At 41.4% G+C, this 27,414-nt stretch overlaps 2 protein-coding genes and 1 non-coding gene across 22 annotated transcripts in view; 2 read left to right on the top strand and 1 right to left on the bottom strand.

The window, feature by feature from the left end:
- LOC6609964 (heterogeneous nuclear ribonucleoprotein L) overlaps positions 1 to 27,414 on the top strand; it is a 97,796-nt gene that overhangs the window by 50,790 nt on the left and 19,592 nt on the right. For 3 of the 19 annotated variants that reach the window (XM_032716563.1, XM_032716558.1, XM_032716555.1), the window contains exon 5: positions 8,706 to 8,756. The exons of 4 other annotated variants lie outside the window; for them this stretch is intronic. In XM_032716563.1, coding sequence (XP_032572454.1) covers positions 8,706 to 8,756 — 51 coding nt within the window. Of the gene's footprint in view, positions 1 to 6,083; positions 7,078 to 8,705; positions 8,778 to 25,963; positions 26,583 to 26,971; positions 27,020 to 27,414 lie in introns of those variants that run through there. 12 more of the 19 variants (XM_032716557.1, XM_032716559.1, XM_032716556.1 and 9 more) reach the window with 8 other exon arrangements.
- Positions 8,277 to 8,348, top strand: Trnae-uuc. The gene has a single exon. It is a non-coding gene; the product is annotated as a tRNA-Glu (tRNA).
- LOC116800622 lies at positions 20,374 to 21,608 on the bottom strand. 2 transcript variants are annotated; one of them, XM_032716566.1, is made up of 2 exons: positions 21,371 to 21,608; positions 20,374 to 20,922 (listed from the first exon to the last, which is right to left on the bottom strand). In XM_032716566.1, exon 2 carries the CDS (start codon positions 20,848 to 20,850, stop codon positions 20,500 to 20,502), a length of 351 nt encoding a protein of 116 aa, XP_032572457.1. In that variant the 5' UTR covers positions 20,851 to 20,922; positions 21,371 to 21,608; the 3' UTR covers positions 20,374 to 20,499. The 2 variants fall into 2 exon arrangements, with proteins under 2 accessions (XP_032572457.1, XP_032572456.1); XM_032716565.1 differs by lacking the exon at positions 21,371 to 21,608 and adding an exon at positions 20,972 to 21,003.

Below are 27,414 nucleotides of genomic sequence, written 5' to 3'. Positions count from 1 at the left end.
GCCGCCCCCCGGCCATTTCCCACTGCACCATTTGGCGCATTTCACATGTCTCAGTGCTCATGACGGGCGACAAAGTTGCGCATTAAATGCCATTTTTAATTTGAGTATTTCACTTTGAATAAAAATGAAATTAAATGCTTTGCCATGCTGTTTTCACGCCAGACAAACAGGCGGCACTGTCAACATTTTTTTTGCCTTCGTTGTCTGTGCCGCCTGGCCAATTTGTACTGGAGAAAAGGCAGACGAGCGAGAAGAGGTCGACAGACGGGGACGGGCCACATCAAAAGGCCGACAAACTGAGCCACCAGCTGATCCTGTCCAGGCCAACGCACTATTAACGCTGCTGCCAAGTGTCAACGTTGCCGCAGCAGCAACAGCGACACAAGTTGCAGCAACATCAGCTGCAACTGCAACTTCAGACAGCTGGCGGGGTGGAGCGTTGGCAGCCCAGCCAAAAGCGGTAGTGGTACAAAGCCACAAAAACTCAGACAGCCAGTTGGGGCAGAGTTTCAATGGTTTTTCCTACTTTTTTTTGTTGCCATGCTGCCCTGCACACAGTCAGAAACTTTGGCTGATCCTCCACAGCATTCATCCGCCCTGTTGTATTGCCATTTCCATTTGGAGGCCAAAAGTCTGCCACAACCCAGCCGATGCTGCCGCCTATGTTTGTTTTTGCCACAGAGGCACCAAGTTTCAGCCATTTACTGCCCGCCTGCCATCAATGAATGGGAAAACTGAATGAACTTGGCGCCGCCTCCATGAGTTGCGAGAATAAGTGGGCGGAGATCTGTGTAGTAGTAGTGTACAGTCTCATTGTCGACACATTAGGGGGGCGTGGGTGGCGCTGCTACTCTGTCAGCTTGCAAATTAGGCCCGGCACTATCTTTGTGTCCGATATAATGAACATGCCACTGTGTGCCAACGATTCCATTGGAAGAGGATATTCGAGTCGAAGGTGGCTCTTTCATCTCCTTTGTGGATGCTGATGGTGCTCCTGTGATGGATTGGAGTAGCAAAGCGATTTGTTAAAAGGATTGCTTTTGCAAATGCAAAGACATGCGATTCTGTTTGATACAGACGATTGTTTAACTTATCCAATAAATATCTACCATTGTATAAAAGCAAATCATTAATAATAAGTAATTTAGAATACCTTCTTAAAATATTCATTACTTATGATCCTAGCCAGTTTAGTAAATTTATTAGACCTTCGTGGCTACCATTTTACTCGATCTAAAAATATAGCAACCTTAATATTTAACAGCTAAACGTCTTGATAGATATGCAGTATTCAAATGACCACCGATTATTTTCACCCAACTTGTGGAAAAACGAACTTCTGACATGAACGTACTTTCGCTTGACCTGCTGCCAAGCAAAATCAATAGAATTCATTAAAATCGTAGCAAGTGACAATCCATGGCCACAACTTAGTTTCCACGTCAATTTCGACCCGACTTCTTTATTGTCTTAACAACAATAACAAATAACAAGCGGCTAAGAACAACGACGAAGTGAAAGAAAACAAAAAGTGAAGTGAGGCAAGTTAAATATAAAGTGGAAAATGCAAACATAATATTTGCATAAGATTTTGCGCTCAACCTGGGCAGCTCACTCCTCACTCTCCACTCCTTGCAGTTATTCCCGTGTCCATGGCTTTTCCTAACCTTTTCCTTTTAACCAACGAAAGGAGTCCACCGAGGCAATCGATACATAATGCCAGCACGTGAACGAGGACGAGAACGAGGACACACCGCCTTGGGTAAACAAGAGTCTCCAAAAAAGCATTCGAAATGACTAGCTGGCTGGTTGGCTGGTCGTGGTCGTTCTGGTCCTCTAAAAGTAGCAAGAAAGAAGTTTTTAGCAAGTTGACTTGAGTGCTCACCCACCAATTCAGCCAACCCATCATCCCCTCCAGCTGTCGTGGAAGCTTTGGCTCCTGTAGCTCCTGCTGCTCCTGCAGCTCAAAACTTCATCAAGTGCACACCGAAAATTTGTATTTGCATTTGCATTTGACAACCGCCATGGTTGTGCATATTTTTACCGAGTAAATTTTCCAAATCCTTCCCCTACTTCTGCATTTTATCTCCTCGCGTTTTGTTAATTTTCTACTCATTTCGCTGTCATCCGGCGCGGCTGCTCCATCTTCCGTCCGTCCATCCGTCCGGGGGTTATCCTTTCGCCTCCAGAAGGATACCTCCTGCTCATCAGTAGTCTGCAGACTATATTTGCCTTCGTGTTGTCACGCGATGTTCTCTTTCTGGTTCTTCATTTGGCCGCAAATTGTTTTTGCTTTCTGGGTGGTTTAGCAGCGCACTTTTGGCTCAAGGACGTTCGATTTTTCTTTTTTTTTACTGCAACTCAGCAAAGCTACGTGTGCATTTTCAAGCGATTTTTCCACAGCCTGATGTCAAGTGACAGTTACGTTTTGCCGGATAGTTTGTCTCCGAGTTAATTTGGTTTTGCGGCTGAAAAATAGTTGCCTGCTAAAATTGATTAGAAGTACTTGTGTCGTCTGCCGTTTGAAATGGTGCAGGAAATTGGGTTTAGTTCCTCAAAATATATAGTGGTGGTGCACCACCTATCCAACCCCTGGCTGCCGTAATAGAATCCGGTTTTTTCGGGCCTTGATTGCGTAGTCAGTTAACCACAAAAAATTTAGCCCATAATTAACCGCAGAAATGTCTGTAGGCAGCCCATGAAAAACTTTTCCCCCGGGACTGCTGCTACTGCTTTTCCACATTCACATTTCCACCACAAAACGTGCACCGTAATGGCGGTCATTATTTATTTTATTTCCGAATGCACGGAAACAGCAGCGAAATAACAATCATAGAAAGTGGAACAGGGATAAGTCAGGGAACTTTGCTACCTTGGTAGCTGCTACTACTACTACTACTGGCTACCACAAAAAAGAAAATTTCAATAAAAGGCGGGACACAAATAAAAGCCCAGACAAAGGAAAGGGGAAGGGAAATGTCAAATGTCATAAAAAGAAAGCCACAACAAGGGATGTGGTTGATGGGGAGTCACCTCCGCCGCCGCCGCCATCGCATTGGAGGCCATTAAAAAAGGGCTCTCTGCTATCCCTGGAAGTTGAATAATAAAACATGACAAAACTATTTCATGTTTATGATTAAATTATGTCGTTTGCTTCCCAGGCAGGCGGGCAGGTGACACCACCCCCTCATCCGGCGCAACTTCCTTGCGCTGTGTGATCCTTGTGATTCTGCCACAACAATCGAATTAAATGCGCATAAATTATTCATACACACTCGCACTAACACGCATGCAAATCACGTTGGCAACTCGGTTTCCCAGTGATTTCAATTATGCCCAGATATTCGAAGGCTCGTTCTTATTTATTTAAATTGCTATCGAAGAACTCTCGTTTTGCTGCTTACTCTATCCTAAATCAACATGGGCCCAAATGCGCCGCATCCCTCGCTTGTCTTTGGGTTATTTATTTTTATGACACTACAACTCCGGCAAGTGTCTATATGAGTGTGTGTGTGTGCGAGTCCTTCGGCGTGACTGCCTACTGATTATTTTCGTTTTATCTAGAGGCCCGTGCTATTTTGGACCACCAATTTGTTTTTAGTGCCCTCCATATGCCGCCTGCAAATGTGCTTGTTATATAGATTACGGCGTATACATACATACAGAAGTCTGTACTTCTGGGTGGTTGGGCGATTGTCATTTGCTGCGCCCATCTAATACATCGTAATTATAACGGTTTACTTTTGCAGAATGGTTTATTTTATGCCAAGCGGAGCAAAGACTTCATGTAATCAGTGTGAATAATTTGCCCTTTGTCCCTGCGATCTGATATGGACGTTTATTTGCAGAGAAACCCCTTCTGGCCACCCACATTTATGTGCGGCATTAAGTCTTGTCTGCGCAATTGCGTGGACCTCACTCATTTAGAACCAATTAAAATGACTTTTATTGCTGGCCACATAATGGAAACGAGCCACTTTTTGGCTAAGCCACGCATTCAGAGTGCCCATCAGCCATTGAAACGAATGGTTTCTGGGGTTCCTAGGGTTGTAGCGTTTGGTAACACTATCTATCATGATTGAGTCTCTGTTTTGAGTGGTGGCTAATTATAAGAAAATAGTTGTATTGCAAACGCTTGATTGCAGTCGCTGACTTTTTGCCTGATCTTTTGAGTTCTCGTCCCACACTAAAATAAGACATAATCACAGCACGAAATCATCCATATATATATATCATCTACTCTACTAGCATACGATTATACACGGCTCGTTGAGGGTCTAGATACTATATAATATGGCCTAGCTTAAGTCTAGCTAAGCATAACATACGAATACCACTCCTGAACCACATATTTTTGACAGCTAAAGGGGTATATTTAAAAATCTATATAAATCCATGCTCTCCAGAGCTGTTTACTCCTTCTTTTCGTTTTTTTTTTATACAAATTTTTAATGTGCCAGTGAATGAAAAGTGACAACGAAACAAGCAACGCTTAGTTCTCAGTTCAGATCAGATCAATTTTATCCTGTCGACAACAATCGCAAGCATATATCAAGATACCAGCAGCAACAACCACACCAGCAATAAGCAAGCAACACAACAACAACAAAAACTACAACTACAACAACACATCAAATGCGTCTTACTAAAACTTAAAACAAAAACTGCCAAGAATACAATTAACCAAACAAGAAACGTCTATGCTAAAACTACTAAAATCAACTATGAACCACACTTGTATAATATGTCAACGAATCCCACCCAAAAAAAAAAACAACAAACCACAAAAACAGTGTATTATAAGACAAGAAATCAACACAACACAAAAACAACAACAGCCACATCAAGCAACCGAAAATAAGAATTAAGACCGAAAAAGAAGTCTTGAATCCCGAGTCTTCTACAAACTATTTTGTAACCAGTAATACGAAGTAAGCGGAATCAAGAATGCAAAATAAATACGAAACAAAAGAAACAACAAACATCGATATGCAAGAAACTAAATCAAGAAAACGCAAACATTAATTAATTATAAACAACAAAGCTTCACTCTTGCACTCTTTACCGAAGAATCGAAGTTATCAAGCTGAAGAAATGGAAAACTTGGTCGGAGAAGATCATCAACTAACCCTCCACTAACTATTATTACTTTTTGATTTCATTTGCCATTTTGTTCATCCAATGCTAATGATTTGCTTTTATTTTTGCCACAGTTTTCGGTTTTGATTAACAATAACAACCACCACTACAGCCACACGGATAAGGCTTAGAATCGTATGAGTAGCATACCTAGCATTCACTGCGTGGGTCCCAACTACTTACTGCTATATAATACCATTCTAGTACTACCCGCCCGTCCACCAGCCACCACCCACCTGCCTGCCTTGCCTGCCAAGCTATCCACAACTAATCAATACTAAACTAGCTAATCCCCAACTAACCAGAGGTTACTACTGCCAGATCCTATCGAATGATAACCAATGAGAGAAGCGGGAGAAAACGACTTTTCGAAACCGCACTATTTGCTACCCAGCTAACCCACTTTTTGTTGTGTATGTGTGCGTCTCTGTGTGCGTAAATAATGGGCTGACCAGAAACGAATCTATATAGAAATAACTATATATTCTACCCCAAGTAAAAGACAAGTATTCCAACCAGAACAACTACAGAAAACTATAACTACAACAACAACAGCTACAACAACAACAGAATGCAACCAACAAAAAAATATCTAAAATCTAAGCCAGAATGCACCAAATTCAAGAAATTCAAATTCTTTTGAAATAACATTCAATTTTATGCAATCTATACAAGCAAATCAAGTAAGAAAATAAAAAAAAATATACTGAAATTCAAAAACCACGAAAATGCAAAAATAAATATATATAAAGTATAGATATATGTATTTAAAAATAACTCTTTGGGCAGGACCAAGCATCACAACAAAAACGAAACTCGCAGAAACAAACTAAAAATTTGCAAGAATTCTCACTGTCTCTCTCTCACTATCAAAAATCAAAATAAATCACAACCAACACTATCTACTATCTATCTCTATCTCGCTTGTGTTTGTCTGTGTGCAGGAGAGATGCAAAGCACTGTTGTTGTTGCACTTGATGATGCAGCCGAGGAGCGAGCGGAAAAGTGGGAAAATTCGACGGAAAAGCGGATACTACGGATGCTACGGATGATACAACGGCCAGAAATGGAACTGGACCATCCCAGCGCCGCAACGAGAGTGGAGCTAAGAAGCTCCAAGATTCAAAAGATACCTGCATCACAGATACTACCGGCACTAATACTACTGCTAATGCTATTAGTACAACTGCCCATACAGCCCCAGCAATTAGTTGTCGTTATAAAGCGAAGTCGTATTTGAACAGATCCTTGAAATGTTGTTTGAGTGCCGCACAAGACTGAGTTGCAAGTGGCATGCAAAACGAAAGTTTTTGAATTGAATTGCATAAAACTGAAACATACATATATCGGAATATATATATCCGGAGCTATACATTCGAGCGAGTATGTTGCCAATTGTGGTTGTTGCTGTGCCTGATGTGTTACATAACCCAAGAAAATCCGACGAAACGCGATTGAAAACCGAAAGAGAACGAAACACATAGAACTGCTTGTTTGGATCTCATGTATAATATGTGCATATACTTTTTGTTCGATTTACCATACCATGAACCACAGCTTTCAATTCCAAATTGAAGTTTATTTAATTTACAGTTTTATATTAATGGAACATGATATAAAAATGAACTAAACAAACGCCGTCTAGCTAAACATTTACCATTGGGATCTGTTCAAAGTTGTAGTCATTATTATCGCCACTGATTTTGGGGCCTGTAGAGAGAATTGTATGAACGCTGATGGTATTAGACGGTCGGTATCGCTTTCGGTATCGGAATCAGTATGGGTATCCGTATCCGTATCGGTACCATATTGAATGTAGTTCCCACCGCCGGGCACCGAAACATCGTTTTTTTTTTTGGTGCCCGGCCGGTCTCAGGGAAGTGGTGGTATATTGGACATGAGAGGCGATTCGTCGACTACACAGCGACTGTGCCGGAGGTGAGTCAGTTGAAGCACTCTAATCTAACCCTATGTCTAAGTACAAACCATTTCATAGTTTTAAGTGCAAAGTCAGATTGTAAAATGTCTAAGCCCAGCACGCTTTAAGAAATATTTTCGCATTTTATACCGGCTAAGTCTACGGACAGCTGTAATTAGAACTAATTCATAAGAATGACTCCCTCAAAAAAAATATATATACTTATACTTAGAACATAAGAAGAATAATAAATTGTGTTGTATGGATTTTGGTCATGCAAACCAATTAGTCGAGAACATTATTCTCTCGAATAGTTCAGCATCCACTTGATATAATTTCACAAGGCCGTTAAAACAAACTTCGCCACCCCGGCAATCGATGTAAATCATTAGTCCATTTAACCATAAAAAGTCAATAAAACAAACGCAAAATGCTGCACATAAAAATTAATTGCACCGAGCTGGGCGAATCATTTAGGGGTAAAATAGTGGGGCAAACGAAAACAAATAAATAAATAAATTAAACAGGTTCTGAACAACTCGTTGCTGGGCCATTAGAGGTGGTCTGTGCAGTTATTGGGGTCGCCATTGAGTGATTGCTGTTTTTTGGTCAGGTCGGTTAGTAGAAGTTGGCCCTGAAACTGAAACTTTGGCGGACCGTGTGAACAACCCAACCAGCCGGCTAAAATTCGCAATGTACAACTACTCGAGTTCTCAAATGATGGATTTTCTGTGCGGTTAGATGGCTTTCCTTGTCATATACATAATACCTAATTCCCGATAATCTTGCTTAGAAAGCTCTTGATTTATAGGACTGTCGTCTTTTATCTTCCCCCGTGACGTATGGCTCATTTGTGTCCACTTCGTTTCGCTAAAAGTGTGTGTGGTTGTCATAAATTAATCCACTTTATGTGTATTATATAAGCTGGGTGGCGTGAGTTTCTGAATGGCGTTTCTTTGTTTTATTTGTGATAGCTTGCTGTTGCCTGACCTGCCCCAACGTGGCCCCCGTTTCTTTTTGTTCATCCCACTATATTATATAAATACTGATTCATTGGCATGCAAGGCAATGAATTACGCGGCAGCAGCTGCACATCCCCTAATATTAGCGTGAATATTATTTATTTTCTTAGTGTGATGACTCTTCTGGGTCTTTTCTGCTGCGATGTTGAAAAGTGAGTGAAAAACATAGTATGGAAATGGGAATTGCCAATTGTGGCTCCCATATGGTCTAGTGGCTAGGATATCTGGCTTTCACCCAGAAGGCCCGGGTTCGATTCCCGGTATGGGAAAAGAATTTTTTTTTGCTGCAACCTTCTTCAATTCTCAACTTTTTTTCTTTCGCAATTCTTGGAGGTTAACCGGATATCACATGGGTAGTTTTTTCTAGTTAGCTTTAAAAGGAAAGAAAATAAAGTGAAAAACAGAAACTCAAGAAGCAACGCCACTGATACACACACCACAACTACAACAACAAATGCCAAACAACCAACCAACCAATCAACAACATCAACAACAACTACAACAACAGCTACAACAAAAAGCTACCAACCAACCAATACCAAACCAAACCAAACAGAAATTCAACAAATTTGTGGATACATTTATCACGCGCAAACTGTTTGCCATTTGCTCTTATCTCATTTCAGTTAAGGAGATTGGAAATGGCCGCTCGCCATTACTACAGGAGCCTCTATACGGTACACGACCTCAGCCCTACAGTGAGTAGAAGGCGCCTATTCATTTGTAGTTTCTGTTTAGCTGACAAATGTTGTGTCCCCTGACCTCTGACCCTTGATTCTCCCTGCCCCAACAACCGCCCCCAACCTCTCATTAATTTTGCGTTCCTTATTTCCGAACCAAAAGAAAAAAACACAAAAAAGAAAAAACCCAAACTATGTTGGATTCGTGTGATTGTTGATTGTTTGGTTGCGTTGAAATATTTGAATTTTTTTTATTGATTATCGTTATTCATGTGGTCACTTTAGCTAAGACTTATAGGAGCCACATGAATTTCGTTTTCTTAACGATGGAAAGATGAGAAAAGACACACAGACACTGACTCACACCTAGTTGGGAAAAGTTCTCCTAATTGCAGGCTCTAAATGCAATCATTACAATTTTCTCGCCGACATATGCGCAATTAAATGCAAAATTATGAGCCAAATGCCGAGAGTGTAATCCTAATTAACTCGGTTATGAGAGCGACAAACACTCGACCCAATTTCCTTCGCTCGAGATTCTATTAAGACAAATGGGCGGCAAGGACGCAAACTTTTGAGTCAACAAATAATCGAATGCCAGACTTGTTTGGACTCTAAAACGTGACTCGACGATGGGTTCCTACCGAGCGAAAGTCAGCATCCTGGGGAAAAAAAGGAAAGAACCAGAATTGTGTCACCGCCAACAGAAGAACTGCAAAAGGAAATGAGAGCTGTACAAAGTGGGTGCTACGTAGGATTGGTTGTCGGTTGATGGTGGTTCAATATTATTGTACGAACATGTGTCTTCATTTCGTTGTCGACTTTGTGGCCTGCCAAGACCATCAACACTTGCTCCACTCCACATCTCCCACAAATCGATTCCGCTTCTAGCGTTCTCTGTGTGTGCGTGCAAAGTGCAAAATTAATTGATTTTTTATAGCATTTTCGAGCATTGCCCAACGTTTCTATTTCAATTGCGAGCAACGAAGTGTGAAATTTCCACCGAAAGCCAAGAGAATTGGGTCGAAGAGTTGCTTTCCGCTTGGCAATAAAATGATAAATGTGGCCTGGCCGCAAATCAAGGGGAAAAGTATTTCCAAAAAGCAAAAAAAAAAACTTGAAGCGAAACTAATCCCTTAATTAAGGCAATTCTTTAGCCTCCGAATAAGAATCGTTTGCTTAATTTGCTGGCATATTTACTTTGTTGCTTATCGATCGTTGGGAAACTTTCCCCAGCTAAAGGAGAGGAAACTCGACGCCTTGGGGCCGCACCTAGTTACAACTTTTGCATTATCTAAAGGCCGCAAACTATAAACTAAAAACCTCTGCCGCAGAACTCAGCCTCCTGCTGCTGCTTGGTTATCAAAACTTATGTAACCTGCCCTAAGGATATGCCGGCTCGTTTATAATTTTTGCCAGACAGAATCTACAGCCAGCCTCCCTGTGGATGTTCTAATTTGTTGTGCGTAAATAACATTTCGAATTGGCCTGCCTTTTTGCATTAGGTTAGGCCTGGCCTCAAAGTTTCCTTGGCAAACAACAATTGCTGGAGGAAGTTCTCCGCATGGATGTTTTGTGGGAGGGGGATGGGTTTTTCGGGCTGTGGGCCTTGGGCCCTGGGATTTGGGGACAGACAAACTGATGCAGAAGATTAAGTAAAAATCCGTCTCAAACTGATGCTTGGCTGCTGCTCTTAATTGCATTTTACGCAAAAGTTTAAGTTCTCGTCGTTGCCTAGGTTTCAATTAGAGGCTTGGGGTTTGGTCCTCCATCTCCATCTAGATTCACCATTGCTATCTGTAAGTGCTTATGCTTTGGTCCATGCCAGCCCCCATGCGAAGTTTCTTTATATCAAATACTGTGGGGAGTTGGGAAAACTTTTGGCCACTGCTCTCTGTGTTCAGCTCCTCTTTGTTGTATTCCTCGGGAGTTATTTCGTTGATTTTCGATTGTAAACGGTAGCCTCTGACCCCCAGCCCATTCCAAATCCCCGATTTACCACCACCCGTTCAAAAGCTGGGAAAGTTTTGCAAGCAAATTTTCTTATCCTTGCTGCTATTTGTTTGATAATTGGCCATGGCCACGGCATTTGGCATTGTATACTCATGCCACCTCGTCCCTGTTTTCTTTTTTTTTATTTTTTCATTTGTGTGTTGGGATAAAGTTTTAGTTTGCTTCCAGCTGAAAAGTCGAAATTCAATTGATTTGAAAGGGCGCGCAGAGGCAGGGAAGAGTTCAAAGTGTAATGGATTCATTCGGAGTCTGTTGTGCTCGTTTTTTTTTTTTTATTTTTATTTGATTCTCCACTCTACTTCTGTTTGCTTTTGACCCCTCACATTTCTTCCCGCTTGGTTGCATGTTTGCTCGTGGATTTTGGCATGCTCGGGGCTAAATAGATGTGGTTAAAGAGCTCAGCTAAAATTCGTGTTGGCAAATATTTTTCCATGATTGGACCATTTGTTGCCTTTTCCTATTAGATGATTTCTACTTTGCTGAGTTAATTTACAACTGGTATAGCAGTTGATTCAACTAGTTTGGCACTGTAGTGAGCTTATTTTCTATTATTTTTCTGAATCAATTAAATAATTGAATGTGCCAATTTTCATGAAAGCGCAATCGAGTTGTGCTGCCAATGAATATATTTATGTATGTGTTTCCCTTATATTCCGAATCAGCAGAACTCACCTCTTCATTTCCGCCAACATGCCAGATGAGTTTATGCATAGCTGATCACTTTTCCCTCCGTTGTTTTTCCTTTGTCAATTTCCCTTTGGGTTATGTATGGGTGTGTGGAGCCCTCTTTTCCTGGCCTAATCAGAAAATAACAGGGAACCCTGAGTCTCAGTTGCACTTATGACAACCCCGAGTAAGAAAATTCCGACATTCAAAGGCGGACGAGCGAGATGTGTAGTGAATTCTTTGGGGGACTCTGCCGGAGTAGCCGGCTTTCTTCTTTGGCTGCCTAATAAGCATCCTTGGGGAAATTATGATGAGCAGAATTCAATTTCGTGTTTAATTTGCATTGAATCCGTTTCTTTCACTTAGTCGGACTCACTTTTAGTGCCGATTTGCCTGGCACAACAGGAGTAATAAAATACACAGAACAGGAAAGTAACGGAAGCAATCTTTGCTCACCCCCTCAAAAAAATCTTAAAGGCAACTTTTTTGGCTTTGTTTAGGCAGTGGGAAAAGTTTTTATTTTCCTCCAACAATTTTCGTTAAGTTTCCAACCCGAACCGCTGCTAAAATGCAAATTTGTAGCCCCCTTTGTTTTCACTCTGCTTCCCCTTACATTATACAAATAAATTTCTATGTATTATCTTTCTCGAATGCATTCGCGGCTCTTTGGCCGTTTCTCCATTTCGAACTTTTTTTTTGGCTTTTAACCGCAATGAGCGCTTTTCATTATTTACTGTGGAACAACAATATCCCTTTTCTTTTCATTATTTTATTTTTATTTTATGCTGGCACTTTTGTGGTTCTTGCTGCTGCATAAATAGGTATTTTTAATTTTGCCACAAAGTTTTTTTTTTCGGGGGTTCTTCATTTTCAGAAAGCAAATGAAATGCTAAAGTGATTTTTATTAAAAAGTTTACTTTTTAATCTGATGTGCTCGTCACATTCCTCTTATTCCCCACCGCTCTTTTTTCTTATATTTATTTAATTTTTACGTCTGCTCTTTTCTTTTGCATAATTTTGCTCTGCGGTTTGCTGGCCGTCATGTGGCAGTGAGGTTAATTAAAATAAAAATTAAAATTTTTTGTGTTGTCTTCTCTTAATGTTAAAGCGCACCGAGGAAGCCAAGTCTGCAGTTATGCATTAACAGAGAACTTTAAGAAAGCCAGTTTTGTTAATTAGCATGTCATAAGGCCATAATCCCCCGAAGCCCCGAAAAGTATACTAAGCAAGAGAAATGATTCCAGGGCTCTCTGGCTCATCCCAGTGCAATTTCAATTGCAATTCATTACGATTAACATATTTAAGGTCTCGGCGTGGCCTTTGTCATGTGCGTGGGGACATGAATCACTGATCATTCTCGGCAATCGTTCACACCTCTAAGCCCAGCAAATTCCCACAGGCAGTCTGTATATTGCCAGTCTGAGCTGTTCCCCTGGGTGGCCAGTGAAATGCGTGAAAGCCGTCGGTCCCCAAAGGATAAGACGCCACTCTACTGGGCCGCAAAACCATTCGACAGCCACGAAAGTGCGCCTGTAAAAACAAAATGGCCAACAACCCGGCCGGAAGTTGTGCGTTGCCTCGAGCGCTTGGCTGGAACAACTGTAAATGGGAGCGTGACTACAGCAGCTTGGTCCGCCATTGCGGCTCACTTTGCTGCCGTTTCCGGTGCGGCAGGAAGTGTTTTTAATTTTAATGCAAGTACTCTTCTGACTACACTTTGTAGATGGGCATACAGATGAAAAAAAAAACAAACATATCTATTTGAAAACTAGGTAACATAACTTTCATTTATACCAAAATTATTTGTTACAAAAATGATATTAGGTAGAAATCTTCACAATTAAAGTGACTATAAATATTTAGGTGGATTTATATTTCTACGATTTTAATATAGATTGCAAGTTCATTGTAATTTTTGTCTCTTAAGAAGCTTGAGCATCTTTCAGCTGATGGCATCATCAATTCCTTCCGCAATTCGAGCTTTTTATCAAAAATTCAGCAACATGCAATGCAATTCCCAAGTTTGAATTGTGTGTCATATATTTTGCTCCCTCGTCAGCTTGTCCTACCTCCTGGATCCTGCGGATACTGGTGCCTCTTGTTCATTGGTGTTGCTTCAGCTGCCATGGGGAAACTTTTATGAGAAATTGAACGTCAGAATTTGCCGTCTCCACGGCAGTCTTGTGTTTTGCATTATTGCCATGCCATAACAGCCTGCGGCATTGCATTTGAAAGTTATCAGCGAAAAAACTGAGCAACTGGGGAGGCGAGAAAAAATAGGTGAAGAGAAGCCATTACAGCCAAGATGGGTAGTTGGCTAGATGGGCAGCATCTGCTGCAGTCGGAATTGTGACGGAAAGTTACTTACTTGAGCTCGATTTCAGTTGTCGAGTGTTTTTCAATTGTTATACTGCGCCGGAGCACTCGAACCGTATCTGCCATCAACACATCATCTCGTGTACCTATTTTTTTGTGTGTGTTTCAGTGAGGGTGTCGTTTATTGCGAAATATTGGCAACAGTCTGCCGCAAATTGAGGAAGCCAAACATTTACCCCAATCCCCCCCTGCCAATCTCCCCAGTTATCTTGGCCATCTCTGGGCTGCCATTGTTGTCGGAGAGCTGAGCGCCCTGTCACAATGTCTTTTCTGGGGGCCCCAACTGTCTGTTGTTATTGAAACATTTCTGGCCAGATAATAATTTTGCTTTATTATTTTCTGGCTTCTGTCGTTCGGCCATGCTGTCCCATCGAGTGCGAGTGGCCTTTGTTGATGGTGCTGCTACTGCACTCTGAGCATCGATAATTGGCGAATTTTGGCACTTGCAGCCGCTCTTCACCTCCCGCCCGATCCAAATCTGAATCTGACAAGCCATTGGCCATTTTGGGAAAGGGAAGGAGCCTGTCGTTTTCCGATTGTTTAACTGTTGTCAGCCCAGCCGCAGCAGACCCAGCACTGGCGGGAAAATATTGCCAGCAATTTGGCCATCATCGTTGGCATCTCGTCATCGTCATTGTGCGTAATTGAGTGTAGCTTTCGGTGATGCCTCCTCAAAATGTCGATTGCGTTGGAGAGCAGGACAATAAGAGGCGCATTCATTGTTCAGCCGGATAAGCGGACGGAATCAAAGAGGCCAAAAAGCAGTTGTCAGATTGAATATTGAATATTGGCTAAAAGGGGGGTACTCAGTAATGCAGACAACTACTTACCACTTAGTATAACCCACGTTAGTGCGGGCAGGCAATCGCTTTTGATGGTTTCTTGGTAAGCTTCGTTGCTAGGATGATTTCCTAATTAATAGGCACCATTGCTAAGACCGAATTCTGAATTAAACATCAATTTAAATTGGATCAATGAGCACATAGTACTTTTGAGTAAGATAAATTTTAAAGAATCCTTTATAACATAATATAAAATCTGACATTCATTAATCTGAGATACTACTATTTTCCAAACCAAGTGTAAAAGTCTCGTGCAACATTGCGTATGAGTAATAACTCAGAGTCCACTCCCATGGAAATATTGCCAGCTCATTGGGGTGCACTGAGGAGAAGCGATGGGTTGAGGGTTCCAATATCACATGTCAAGAGTCTCGAGTGCCTTGGACCTTGGGCCCTTTAGCCCGCCGTTGTGGTTGTTGTTGTCAGTGCTCGAAGTTGTATGCAACGCAAATTGGCGGCATCGCATCTCCAGCCACTCAGTTCAGTTACAGTGGTGGCACACAGTGGTGGCGCACTGGGACAGATTACATGCATGGAAACAAAAGACTGACTGGGACATTGTGCAACTGTCATCGGCGGTTGTCGTCCAACTAAGCATTTAATTTTAGCGCAGCCAGCGACAATTTTAGTGGTCGGAAAAGTCGGAAAAGCGCTCGCAGGCCCTGCGGCCACTTTGCTGTTGCTGCTATTGCCGCAGTTGCACAATATCTACGTATGTATGCAAACGGCTGTTAACTGTTGACGTTGGGAAATTGTAACTGTAACAAAAGACAAGGCAACGTGTCCCCCGAACACAATGAATGCGAACCGCGAATTGCGAATGCGAATGGCAAACGTCGCTGATGGCCGGGAAATTGAATTAGCAAAATGCCTGCAACTTGTAGCAATAGCTGGTAGGGAAAACTGATGAGGAGGGCAATGGAAATGGCAACTGACTCGAGAAAAACATCTTAGGAGGTCGGTCGCCTGAATTATGCACTACTCAAGTTAATTGCAGCATTTGGTGGAGGGGATTGTGGGGATAGGATATAACCAACTACCTCTCATGGCTAACATCTGAAAAGCTGGCTAAAAACGCAAAAAGAAACAAAAAAGCAAAGGAAACTTATTCAATTAAACTTTGCCAGCCATGTAATGGAAAATGTGCTCCTAATGGAGGGCAACCTTGGGCGGCAGCACCACTAGTAACCACCGACTGTGGGCCTGAATAAATTCAGTTTTAAATGAAATTTCGTTAAAATATAATATTTGCCAAGCTCCATTTGCTGGGCAGGAAGGCGTGTTCCACATGTCACATGCGTTGAAATTTTTCATTTGATCATCCTGCTGCTGCGGCAGCATCTGCAGCTGCACATGCAAATTAGAGTGTTATTATATGGGCCAACTCTGAACTAAGAGGCTCTGATGAATGGGAATTGTGCGGAACGCTGAACGCAGAAAGCAAAACTCAGAGCTCAACCCTCGAGCGAGCTTTTGACTTTTTGGCCAGCTCACGACAAAATCTCTGGGGACGTTGTTTCATTCACAACACACACACAGAGAGACACACTATTTCCCAGGGAAAACTGGCTCTGATTTATGCATGTCCTGTTGCCACATGAGTCCTTAGCTCCCCCCCCCCCCCCCCCCCCCCCCCCCCCCATCCATCCGTTCACATTGTTTGATTAATTTCATAAGCTTTGGCCCCGGGTCGCCAAAAAGGACAACACATGTCGCCCGTACAGTTTGTTTTAATTGTTGCAGCACTTCGTTGGCTTAAAGAGCTTGAGTAGTCGAGGAATTATACTCAACGGGATCTGATGGGGCATTAAATATTCCATTTATGGTCTTTAAATATTTATTCATTGCTGATGAGCGAAGGAAAGTGGAATTGTGCGAAAGAAAACTAATTTAAATAAAATTATGCTGCTCCATTGTTAGGTGTTTTTTTTTTTCCATATTTTTCAGTTTGTGTTTTCTCTAAGCCAGCTGACCGAAAACCCAATCTGCAAATGTTGACAGCTCTGCTTAAGGAACCACCATCCATCTAATCCCTTGCAACAATACTGGTCGTTCTGTAACTCAACAGCTGTGTATGTGCAACAGTTTTGCTCTTCTATTGTGCAATTTCTTGTAAATTTAATTTCCTGCTTCACATTTCTGCTCATTTGGCTGTGCGCATTGCTCTCTTGTTGGATTTGCATTTGGCAGGCGATGTCTTTATTGCTCATCAGCTATGCAGAATTCATTTCCCTATTCGTTCAATTACACAGTCATAGGTTTGGTTGATTTACGAATCAAATATTTGTCAGGTGTCACAGCAAATTCAACGCATTTCATAAGTTAATTAGTTTTGTGTTGTAGGTCTCTCAAGAAGTTTCCAATAACTTTACCAATTTAAATTTGAAGTATGTTGGTTGTGGCTTTCTGTGGGCAAAGTAATTGCCAATTAGTGCACGACATATGTAAAGAATATTTTCCAAAGTTTATTGTTATAGGCCGTACAATAAAAAAAAAAGCAAATTGTGGGGTATCAATTTTGGGGAAAATTTCTGGGCTTTGCCAACCAATCGAACAAAAACAAATGTCAAATATTTGCCAAATTACTCAGCACGAAATCCCCAAAGCCAAAAGTTATGTGCAAAAATGTTTTTGCCTGCCAATGAGACGTGAACTTTTATGGCGCAACCCCCAAAAAAAAATCATCCCCAAGCCCCTGGCCCATTATTTTCAACCTGCACTCTCACGTCAAGGCAAACTAATTGATTTTAAAATAAATAATGACTAATCACCACCTGCAAGAGCGAGATCGAAAGGGAAATGTGTGCCCACCCACTAGTTCTCCCTCTTCTCGCTTTTCAACGTGGAAATTTCGTGGCATCCACATCCACCTCGTGCTCTTCATTTACTTGGCTTTCTGGGTCGAATCCGGTTGCTGTGTAGACACGGGTTAACCCGTCTAGAGGGATCCTTTCCGCCGCTTGATTAATTGAAATTTCACTCACTGTCAAGGTGTATAGTTTGTATGTGTGTGTGTGGGGGGGTGTGTTTGAACACGGACACGTCCGTGGGCGTTAAAAAGAGTGGGCGGGGCGTGCACCTGCAACTTGTCTCCACTAGGATATTTTCCCATTGCTGGTTGAAGGGGAGCGGCGGAATAGCGTTTTCAAATTAATTGAGTGCGCTAATTTTGGCAAAAAGGTTTTTTAATTGATGGCCCGAGTTTCGGGATTGTTGGGAAACTTGTTTACTTGGTAACTAGTTTGCTTCAAGGGAAATTTCCAGTATATATGGTAGTTGTTAAGTAGATTCAATAGGAGCTATACAACGTCCAAGTCTTAATTGACCCTCTAATAATCATGCAATTCAATGGAAGTAATTGTTTATGCCTCAAGCTAATGATTCGATTACCAATGGAGGGTCAATTTAACATAATTACAGATTGTCGTCTTGAAATTTAATCAGGGTTGAAACTGCACTTTGATTGTGCTGTAATCCGATTTTAAAAGCTTCTTTGATTAGGATCTGGTAAGCCTAGGAAAGTTAACTATTACCTTTTCGCATTTTCGATTTGCGTTCGCTCATTACAATTTGGCCACGCGCAATTTGCATAGCATATGTGCATGCATATGCTTTTAGCCTATTCTTCTGCATTAAGGCCTTTCAGCATTTTGGGGCTCTCAACTAACATGATTTCGGAAAATGTTTTTCACCGCGTTGCGTGGGCATTATGTGGCTTACGGTGGTGTTGATGCGATAAATGTGTACCAAATGGCCTTTGATCCAATGAATGGTTCAACACGGCATCTGCATAAATGCAGTGCGGGATTAGCAAACATTAGATGTACCATCAGCAAACGGTCTGACTTTTCAATCGATAGCCGGGAGAAATGTGCAAAGCTATATAACGAAGTGAAATGGGCGGGAATTACACGGGTATCTGCCGGCAGTGAGTTTTCTTTGGCAAAGTAATGACCCAAAAATCTAAATATCTCCTACTACATTTGCTGCTGGCTGCATGCAGGCAGGCATGTGGACTTACAGAGATATGCGAACCCACCCGTCGTGGAGCTGGAACATTTTTGCGCATACATTTACCCTAATGCCATGCCCGGGGGTTTCTCCCACATTTTTGCTGGCCGTGTGCCAGGACGAAGTGCTCTGCCAGGACGACGAGAGCGTAGCGAGTGGGAATACGCAGACACACATATGTACGCACAGGCAGCAACAGTCTGCCTGTTTGCTCTTCGCCAATATTCAAAAACTGATTTTCATATGTCTTTTAAGTTTATTTGCGAGTGGAAAGATTGTGGGTAGACACAGACCGCCCTCCGTTCCCTTCTTTACTTGTTACCATTTCTGTATCTGTTTTGGCATCGTCTTGTGGCCCTTATCGTATCCGGCACACGCATAAAAGTTGGCCGAGTGTTTGCAAATTTTTTTTGCTCCTCGCTTCGCTCTCTTTAAACTTTTTTATTGGGCCCGAATTTAATTCACAGAGAAAACAGCAGAGCTCCTGTGCGCAAGTTTTTTGAAAAGCGATTTCAAATGCAAATTTTATTGAAACAGGGGAGTCGTCCTGTGTGCGTACCAAGATGGCAAGCTGGAGATTAAAATCAATTCAATTTGCTGCAAACCCAGCACAAGTGGTAATAATTTTTGTTCTTTGTTTTGCCAAGGCACACACACACACACACATTTCTTTTTACTTAACATAATGAGATTTTGAGCGAGTGCGTTTATTGTTACGGAATTTACAATGGCTTAGCCTATGGGAATTTCGTTTTGTCAGCGAAATGAAATTGAGCAGAGGGATGTTAGGCACAGTCGGTTGGTCATTAATTGACCCATTTCTTAGCGGACTTCGGTTGCCTGCCAGGCACACTGTTGCCTGCCAATATATCACACGATATGCACCATTAAGTGCTCGCCTAATGGGCGACCATTTATCAAACACTTCGATGTGCTGCCAAGTGCTAAGGAACAGAGCCAGGATGAGCTTCGATATTTGGAGAAAATCAAGAGTAAAGCAAGGCGTCAGATGCCAAAGCGTTTGTCATAATAAAAGTTACTTAAAAGTTGAGCGAAAAATATCTGGACAAGCATATAAATCAATGCCTGGCCAGTTACAACATGGCGCATGGTTGATTTATATGCTGCCACTAGGCTGGGTTTCTCCACTTTTTCTCCATAGCAACTTTTCTGGGTCAACAAAGGCGATAATTACCCAGCCTACGAGGCGTATGCGTAATTTCGTCCTATCTGTGGTGATTGCGTATACGCCGAGTGGTTTACATAGCAGTTTTTGCAAGTGCGTATCTCGTGTACTATTTTGTAGTTTGCTTAGGCAAAGTGCAATGCGGCACCAGGTGATGCTGTGCAACACTCCCAGCAGGCTGCCACAATTTATTGCACTGGCTTCGACAGCCTCTGGGCAATCAAATACCAAAATGGCAGCGCTGCGCTTTGACATTTAATTGCGCCGTTGGTGGCAAGCTTATGAAATATTTTTGTGACACGGCTTCAATGCTCCAGAGAAGAACCTCTTTTATCACCCCCTTGCTCTCTGCACATTTCTCCATTCCAATTCCATGTGCTGCCGATTTTAATAAACGCAGAACTTGTCCTCTGTTGTTTTCGACCCGCAGCTTGTGGTTCCCATTTGGTTTCGAGGAAAACAATCCAGCCACCACATTGCACATTTTCATTTGCTGAGTGCACCAGCGAAACGAGACGGGTTCTTTTTTAAAAATGTTTGCTTGTAATTTGCACAAAACGATTACCTAAAATCTAAAACCAATATAAATTTATTTATAATTTGAATTGATTCAAGTAATTTTCAAAGAATCACGGATAAATTCAATTCATCGCCACTCCACAGAGATGTCTCCTTCCTCCTTTTCCTTGTATGTATAGCACTTTTCTTTGCCCAACTCCCACAAGCATAAGAATGCTGTGCGAACTGCAGCTGGTGTTTTATTTTCTTCTGCCAGCGGTTTGTTCAGGCGGCATCCCACATAGAGCAGCCGAAGGATGAACTTTACGCTCTTACCGGTCAGGATGTACTTAGAAACTATAGTCGTAATGTGAACCATCAGGTTTGAAGAGATCGGCCGATCCTCGTTGAAGCTCTCAACCTGACGGATGAGAATCTTTATGGCGGCCAACACGGCTATGTCGAATAGGTCTCTCCTGTTTAATTGTGGTTGGCACATTTCGGTCAATTCACCTTCAGATCCCAAGGCAGCGGCAAAAAGCAGAATAAAAGTTAAGACGAACAGATGATTCTGTTGGGAAGAGGGATTAAAATGTGGTTAAAATTTTCAATGATGCTACCATTCTTTCGAAGTTTATTCTACACTCATAAAAGATTGTGTTACAAATGAATAAACCGAAAAGTTACAAGCCAAATGTATTCGTAATCGACCGGAAAATCTTAATTAGAATGCTTCAAATCAAGTATCAAGCGTTTCTGCTGCACAAAGGGTTATGTAAGAAAGTATACCGCTCTTCACTTGAATTTTCAGATTTTAATATATCTTATTAGCTAGAGTGTACTAATATCTGTGCCGCCGGCATTGACCTTGCTTGGTCAAAATGGGTATTTATCAACAACGCCGCCAATGGCAAACAAATAGAACAGAGGCACGCGAGAAATGCAATGCGAATGGGAAGCGATTAATGAAAACAGATTCTGTGTGATTCTGCACTGCGTTAAAATTGAATCGGATTTACCTCATAAATGAGACGCCAAAATCAAATTTCCACTGAGCCCCATGGAGTGCGGAAAAATTGCTATTTTCCTTTAGCCGTCTGCAGTGTTTACAATTTCCCCGAGCTTTTATATATGACGCTCAGTTGTTGATAGTTTCTGCGTGCGCCTGTTTTCAATGAAATTTTTCAATTCGGATTTCCATTCGGTGTGGGAAAATAAATTTTCCGAATTATGCAAGAGGCGTAGGGGGACCGCCCCCCACTGGTCTCTTCATCAGAATGTCCGCTTGTTTATTCGCGTATTTGTTTGCTTCAGGCGCTTGAAAAATACTCGGGCACTTAAAACCATGTGATCTATGCAACAATCCAAATATACACAGGAAGAAAATTATTTTATTAAATAAAGGGAAAAATGTTCCAATTCTACAATGTGTAAAATATATACGTAGAAAATACTTTTTTTACATAGCGATTATTATTTGTTTTTTCCCCATGAGAATTTGACACAGCGATCTTGTTTTTTTTTGCGTTTTCATTCAGCGCTGAAATCTGTAACATCCCACTGGTATATATATTTTGTGAATATATTTCACATTTTAGCCTGTGCTCAGCAATTAATCCATTAATTTGAAGTGACAGATGGATGCCGGCCAGAATATTTATGCACGGATTAATGTTCGCTGCTTATTAGATTAAGCACGTACATTTATTTGCAAATTAGTTCAGATACAGTGCGGTATTTAAATTTGATTAAATTGTTTCACTGTTTTTGTTAGCTTTGTTGCGCAGAACGGAAGATCTTGTTTTGAATTTCCTGGTTTTGCGGCCACGGAGTGCTCGGCAAATTGAATTTCCATCTTTTGTTCAAGCTCCACTTGTGTCCGCAATATACCATTTCCCATTTCACCAATTTCGTTTCACCGCGTTATTTACTTCCCTTGCAGCAAAACACATCCTTCCATTTCAACTTCCACTTCCATCGCCTCAATCGCTCCAGTTTTTTATGGCATCGAGAGCAGCGTTTATGGCCAAGAGCCATCAAACGGTCAACTTTCGCTGCAACAATGTATCCCCACTTACGCATATTTCTATTTGCGCTATTTGCTATTTTGCAATAGAAAACAAACAAATAAACGTCGCAGTGCATCGAATCCCTGAACGGGTTTCCCAGCTTACATAACTGCCACTATGACGACCATGATGATGGCGATGGCGATGGAGATGGGGAATGGCCAATGGCTCCTGATGAGCTCGGTTCAATGGCTCCCTGGTAACGCACATTCCCAAAGTGATTTTGATTTCGATTTCGTTCGATTCCGTTCGAGCGAACCATCAGTTCAGCAAAGATACAACGAACGAGCTCAATTGGTGAAAACCACTTTTGGCCGCCGGTTTGGAGCTTTATTTCCTGGCTATGGCCAAGCACTACACACTGCGCCACACCAGTGGCGAGATGGGAAAACTTGATTTTCCAGCTGGAAGCCATGGCAAGCGGAAAACGCATTCCCAGCCGGAGCGCGAGTTTCCCAGAGCTGTCTTCGTCCATGTCGTCGCATGTTGCTCTAATTGCATGACAAACTCTTTGCCAACTTTCACACACTTTTGGCGTTATCTGCTGAGGTAAAACTGCAGCTTTGGCTTAAAACTGCCTGGCCATAAGTGTCACATATCAAAAGGAAAGTGAAATTTTGTTGTTACGACCGTGGCAGCCGGCGGAAATTGTTTAACTGATGGGAGAGCACTGGGGAAATTCAAAACGATTGCGTTCTTAAAATTGATTGTCATATAAAAAGTTATTGGTGTTGAACTTGTAACTGGTTTTAAAATAAAATACAGCTTTGCATTATATTACCAAAATGAAATATCTGTTGTATATCGCATTTTGTAATAGCTTAAAAATAATATTATGTCGAAAAGAATTCGCAAAAATCAAATTGAATACTTGCGAAAGTAATTATGTATTAATTGCTTAGTAACAAATATTAAAGAATGTTTATATGTGTATTAAATTATATTTAAATCTTGTCCTATGCACATAAGAAGCTCTTTGCCAACTTCGGACATAGTCCAACTGCCTTCTGACTTGGAATTTAGCAATTACGAAATACTTGAATGACAACCGAGCGTATTTGAAATAGAACAGAGACACGAAACCGAAATTGTTGAAGACATTTTAATGTAATTAAATTTAAACGCAGCCTCTAATGATTTCGTCTGCCTTGTTTGCGTTTCGCATCCTATGATTGTGCCAGAATTTAACAATAGAGACAGGCAAATCTAATAAGCATAATGAATGAACCCCGAAACTCGGGAAATTCAGCAGCTGAGTTGCTGTTTTCACTCAACACGTTGAACTTGTGCTGTCACCTGTGAAGGCAATGATGAACAGCCGCCCCCTTCCGTCCCACGGTTTTCCACAATTTTTCTTCCTTTTTGTTTTGTATTTTTTTTTTTGAGATCCCATGGGGTGACCATGGCCGCTGGCATGTGGCAAATGTCTTGCAATCCACACCCGAGCCATGTAAATACGCCTGCTCTGCTCCGCTGTCGTTTGCTGTTTTGTTTAATTAATTTCTATATTAGATACACTTCATTAAAAATGCCTCGGTTGTGTGGTCGTGCCATTGTTGTGGGTTATTTTTGGCAATCGAAAGGAATTCGGTGATTGAGCAGCACAAATGTAGCTCGGCTGAGATCTGGACCAGGAGATACGTTTACGTTTACAGATTCATTCGTACAGCCTAATGGCTCGTATAAGATCTATGGCCGGTCTGCATAATTCAGTAAGCCGGTCGGTATATGTGTGTGCCCGGAACCCAAAACACTTTAGTTCCAAGCCTTTTTGGTGCTTCTGCCCTTGCAGGACTCTCCGGTCCTTTTGAAAGCTCCTGTCCTGTCCCGTCCACCTGTCGTCAGCCATGGCATCCATCTAGCTGTGCCAGAGCAATTAACGCACTCTGTACGTCCAGGGCCAGAAGGTGAAAATCGGGTCAAGAGGGGCTAAAGTAGGGGCTGAAAGGCTAAGGCTAAGCAAAGTGCCGCTCTGAAGTTCGGGGCCATGCATTTGTCGTCGCCGGCATAATGAAATGCATTTCAGTTCTCATTAGGCATGCCATTTTGAGATTCTGATTTTGCCTGACAGGATTTCAGCCCTCCACCCTGATGGAGTGGCTCCAATTGAAGTGCACAGGGACTGACTTTAATTGGCCAAACCGTGGCAATAATTGAGCCGAATAGAAATCAGCACCGAACACCCCAAAATCTCATAAGATGCTAAGAAAAAAACTTTCAAATCACCTAGCAAGTGACAAATTTTTGCTGAGTAAATATTACTAATATGCAAATATTGTTTTCAGAGTACCATGTTGATTTAATGGCATGCTGCTATTCCCTGAATAAATAGAGTTAATAAATGCAACTGAAAATGTATTCAACAAATTTTAGTCCGCACTTAAAGTGAATTCATTTCTTATTTCGTTTCGCATTGTTTCCAGTTTATTTTCGCATACAATTAAAGGGTTTTTTGGGCTAGTAGTAGAAGCGTTGCAACCACTTAATGTAACTTTGATGTTTTTCTGGCTACGCACCAAAGAAGTAGTTTCACCTGCTGCGGATATTCAGGCAGCAAGGAAACGAGTAAATAAAATAAAAACTTTTGCGGTTAAAGTTTTTCCGCCTTTGTTTTGGTGGTGCAAATGCTTGCAGCAAATGCAGTAGTAGTAACCCCCTTAAAAATTTTCCTACTCCCGCCCCTGTTCCGAAAATGGACTTCTCATTCGTGTGGCATTTTTTGGCACTTGCCACAATGGCCACGTTCCGCACTCACACTCGCAGAAAAAAAGGCGCATTCCGTGGCTCGTGGCACGTCGTTCTGCCAGTCGACTCCTCCATTCTACGAGCTTATGGGTGTGGCTAGGGGCGGTAGGGCAATGGGGGCGTGGCTGCCACGGCTTTTTGGCAGCGGCACTTTTGCTTTGTCATGTGCCATATTTCTTTCTCGCCCGGCAACAGTGCTGCGGTGACAAAGTACCTTTTGTTTAAAAACTGCAAATGTGGCTCTTTTCTTGAAAACTTGATTCGATTTCGTCAACTGCTCATCCCATTAGATTCTTTTGTTCCCTGAAATGAAATCCATCAATTTTCCAAAACCTTTTCGAATGCTTTTGGTGGCAAATTAAAATAAACTTAATTAATCAGTAAGCAGCGGGCTTTGCGATGATAAGCTTATAAACTACTATCCTTTTTAGTTGAATAATTAAATTTTATATGAGCACATATGTACGTATTTCAAAAATAGTAATGGATTTTAGACAAACATATATAAAAAAAACGGTGTTCGTTTTTTAAAAACTAACGTCTTTTTAATATATTTAATTTTGGCGCATTGGCTTTCAATTTTAAATTTTTAGAGAATTATCATAAAAAGCATCGATGACTTTAATTTTTTGTGTTGCCACTTAAATTTAAAGCATTGAAAAAAGTATTGCCCAATGCGATAGATTTAGCTTCGAAAAACTCACATATCGATATATTTGGGCAACCCTACATCTTACCTAAAAAATCCAGAGCCGTAGTAGGCCTTTGAGTTAACAATTGTCAAATTCCAGACACTTCTAGTCATTCGTCTGTGAGACGTCTTACCGTAAAGTACACCTAGGAATACTCAATCCACAAATATATAAAAAAAAAAAAATCACAAAAAAAACTGAACATAAAATTTGTGTTGTGTGTTACATTAAACAGTGTTAACTTTTATCGTGTTACCGACAATTGCTTCATTGCTTCGTGTTCACAAGTTGATTTTCGGCTGCCCAGTGTTAACCCTTAAAGAATCTTTCTACAAATTTTCACTGCCGATCGAGTTGTTCTGATTTGTGGCCTTAAAACCCAATAAAATCAAATTGCTGCAGCATGAATAACCTGAACGCCAATGCCAGTGCCTTTTTGTGGCAGGTACCGCCGCCGCAGCAGTTGCCGCCTCAATCGGTGCAGCAGCAGACTGTGCAGTCGGTGCAGTCCATGCAGTCCGTGCAACATAGCCAGCTGCTCCAATCCGCGGTAGTCTCGCAGCCGCGCAAGTTTGGTGGGAACAAGAGCAACTATAACTACATGCAGAACCATGCCATTATGGGTCCGGGCGGCGGTCCCATGGGCGGGCTCGGTGGTAATCCTAACATCTACCGCAAGCGCCATTCAATCAACACCTACAATACCGGCTTATATCAAACCAATGGTAAGCAACGTGGGTCATCAGATGTTTGCAGAAATAAATATCTTTGATAAAAATATCCTACGAACATACAAATATTGCATTTGTAGTTGTAGTCATAGTGACTAAGCAAAAAAATTGTGACTTTGCAAAAATTAATCAAATGACTTTCGTCTTTTTTTTTCTTAATGTTGAAAAACTTTGACGTTGCCAAGCAAGTAATTCTTATGAATCCCTTTCCCTACCCTTACAACATTTGTCGCTAAACGCTGTTTAACACAGATGAATTATTCAAATTGAATTCTTGTACTACTCACTCACTGTTTGAATTATAAAATATACCATATATATTTTGTGCCATTTTCAACGATTGCATAAATCATTAACCAATTTATTTTCTTTTGTCTTTTCAGGTAAGTCGCTGTTTTCTATACCCGAAAATGTTGTTATGCTTGAGAGCCGTAAGTACATTTGAAACTAGAACACATTTCAAACACACACACGCACATACCACACGCACACACGCAACACATCCCAAACAAATACACACGTACATCAACATTTGCAGATCGAATCAATCAATCAATCGTCCGGGGGCCAAAAGTTGAAAAGCTACGGTAGGGGGCGATAGATTTCGCGATGAAATGTAAACGGCGAAATTAATTTCCAATTGATATAGAAAGAAGGGGCTTGGGTAAAAGTTCAAATACAAAATAAAACAATGCATTTGGGCAGGGAAATATAAAGATCAAAAGATGCTAGCGCCGAATTTGCATCTCAATGCGAAATTTATTTTTTGCCATTAATCAATTTCGCTTCTGTTCCGTTCGGATCGGATCGTTTTGGTTTTTCTTCC

This window comes from Drosophila sechellia, chromosome 2R (assembly GCF_004382195.2).
Source record: "Drosophila sechellia strain sech25 chromosome 2R, ASM438219v1, whole genome shotgun sequence".
Taxonomy (NCBI): domain Eukaryota; kingdom Metazoa; phylum Arthropoda; class Insecta; order Diptera; family Drosophilidae; genus Drosophila; species Drosophila sechellia.
This window is presented reverse-complemented; position numbering and strand designations above follow the sequence as displayed.